Source organism: Rattus norvegicus, chromosome 6 (assembly GCF_036323735.1).
Source record: "Rattus norvegicus strain BN/NHsdMcwi chromosome 6, GRCr8, whole genome shotgun sequence".
In the NCBI taxonomy this organism is placed as follows: Eukaryota; Metazoa; Chordata; class Mammalia; order Rodentia; family Muridae; genus Rattus; species Rattus norvegicus.
In genome coordinates this window covers 134,860,821-134,862,711 of record NC_086024.1, presented here as the reverse complement: position 1 = coordinate 134,862,711, position 1,891 = coordinate 134,860,821, and the positions used below count along the sequence as shown (strand labels likewise).

Genomic DNA, 1,891 nt, shown 5'->3' with positions numbered 1-1,891 from the left:
TCTGCCTTTGAGTTTGGTGGCCCGTTCCTTCTCTCCGTTGCCAGAGCACACGGCCAAGGGCTTTCCACTCTGATTCATCTTTCTAACACCCCTTCTCTGTTTTCATTGACCTTTTCTACCATCCCTCCCTGTCACTGATTTATTAGTATCTCTCCTCGTTCCACCTTTTTGATGAGGTTAATATTGATTTTTCCCTCTCCTTCTCTTTTTCTAAACAAGAAGCGAGGGTCTGAGGAACTTTCTGATTCTTTTTTTATTGAGAAGTTGTGCTCTATATTTTATTGAGTACAGTCCAGGCTACCTTACACAGCTCTGACAGGCTACTTTATTTCCATTTATTGAAAAGTCCCTTCTAATACTGGATTTTTTTCTCCCCTTTGGCCCATAAGTTACTTACGAGGTTGTTACTTAGTTTCTAAATATTAGAGGAATTTTCAGATATCTTTCAGGTATTCTTTTTTCTTTATTTCTTTTTTCATTTTCATTTTTTTAAAACACAAACAATCTCACAGCATCTATTGTCACCTGACAATGGGCCACTAAAACAATATGAACAAATGTAGCAGACTGTGCTCCCTGTCAAAGATACCTTGGAAAACCCTGAACTGCCTTCTCAGCTTCTCCTCTGCTTGGCCATTTCTAGTTGGAAACGCTAGATTAGAGTAATGCTATCTCCTTTGAGCATGGTCCAACTCAGATGTTTTCTTGACTTTGTCTGAGAATGATTGTCTTTTGCATCATCTACTATGAGTTTCCTGTGCTCATCAAAGTTAATGATACAATCCTCTATCCTCATTCTCGCCTGCTCAGTCAGCCATTCCTGAATTCGAGATCTATTTTGCAAGTATCTGAAGATGAGGTCGATGGACTGCATCATCGCCTTCTGTACCTTTTGGCCCTGGCCACATACACCAAGGTAGAAATCACAAAGACCACATGAGTAGGAAATTTCATTTTGCTTTGATGGGATCTTACTGTGTAGCCTCGGCTGGTTTGGAACTCTGGAACTCACTGTATAGACCAGTTGACCTCAAACTCAAAGAAATCTATTTAACCTTGCCTTCCGAGGTTTGGGATCAGAAGTATGTACCACCATGCCTGGCATCCAATTAATTTTGTAATTTAGTATTGCAGTGTTTGAAACAAAACCTTCGTGTGATTTGACTCCTAATCAATTGTATCTGATTTATTTTCCATAGAATAAGCCTTTTATCCATAGTATTTGTATGATGTTGTAAACAGAAGACACCCTGCTGGTTAGTTTTAACTGTCAACTTGGCACAATTCAGAAACATGGAAAGGGGGGGGGGTTTTCAATAAGAAATCATGTAGATCAGGTTGGCATGTCTGTGGAGGATTATCTTGATTGTTGACTGATGTGGGAAGATTCAGTCCACTGTGGGAGGTACCATTGTCTAGGCAGGGTGTGGTGAGTTGAATAGCAATGGCCCCCATAGACTCAGGTGTTTGAATGCTTGGTCCATAGGGAGTGGCACTATTAGGAGGTGTGGCCTTGTTGAAGTAGGTGTGGCACTGTGGGGATGGGCTTTGAGGTCTCCTATGCTCAAGCTATGCCCAATGTGGCACAAAGTCTCCTGTTACCTGTGGATCAAGTTGTAGAATGCTTGGCACACTGCCATGCTTCCTGCCATGATGGTAATGGACTAAACCTCTGAAACTGTAAGCCAGCCTCTGATCAAATATTATGAGTTGCCTTGGTCATGGTGTCTCTTCACAGCAATGAAACTCTAACGAAGCTACAGAGGTTCTGAATTATGTGAGGACAGGAGAAGGGAGAGTAGAAGCAAGCAGGCCAGGATGTGTTAATCCTCTCTGTTCTTGACTGCAGATGTAACCTCCTGCCTTGACTTCCCCCAAATGATGGACTCTA

General features: G+C 41.9%; 1 protein-coding gene across 1 annotated transcript; it reads right to left on the bottom strand.

Moving 5' to 3' along the window:
* Nucleotides 1-511: 511 nt before the first annotated feature.
* On the bottom strand, nucleotides 512-1,652 carry LOC120103432 (small nuclear ribonucleoprotein E-like). The gene is made up of 2 exons (XM_063262638.1): nucleotides 1,603-1,652; nucleotides 512-1,001 (listed from the first exon to the last, which is right to left on the bottom strand). The coding sequence occupies exons 1-2, from the start codon at nucleotides 1,650-1,652 to the stop codon at nucleotides 653-655; spliced, it is 399 nt and encodes a 132-aa protein (XP_063118708.1). The 3' UTR covers nucleotides 512-652.
* Between the last annotated feature and the right edge of the window lie 239 nt (nucleotides 1,653-1,891).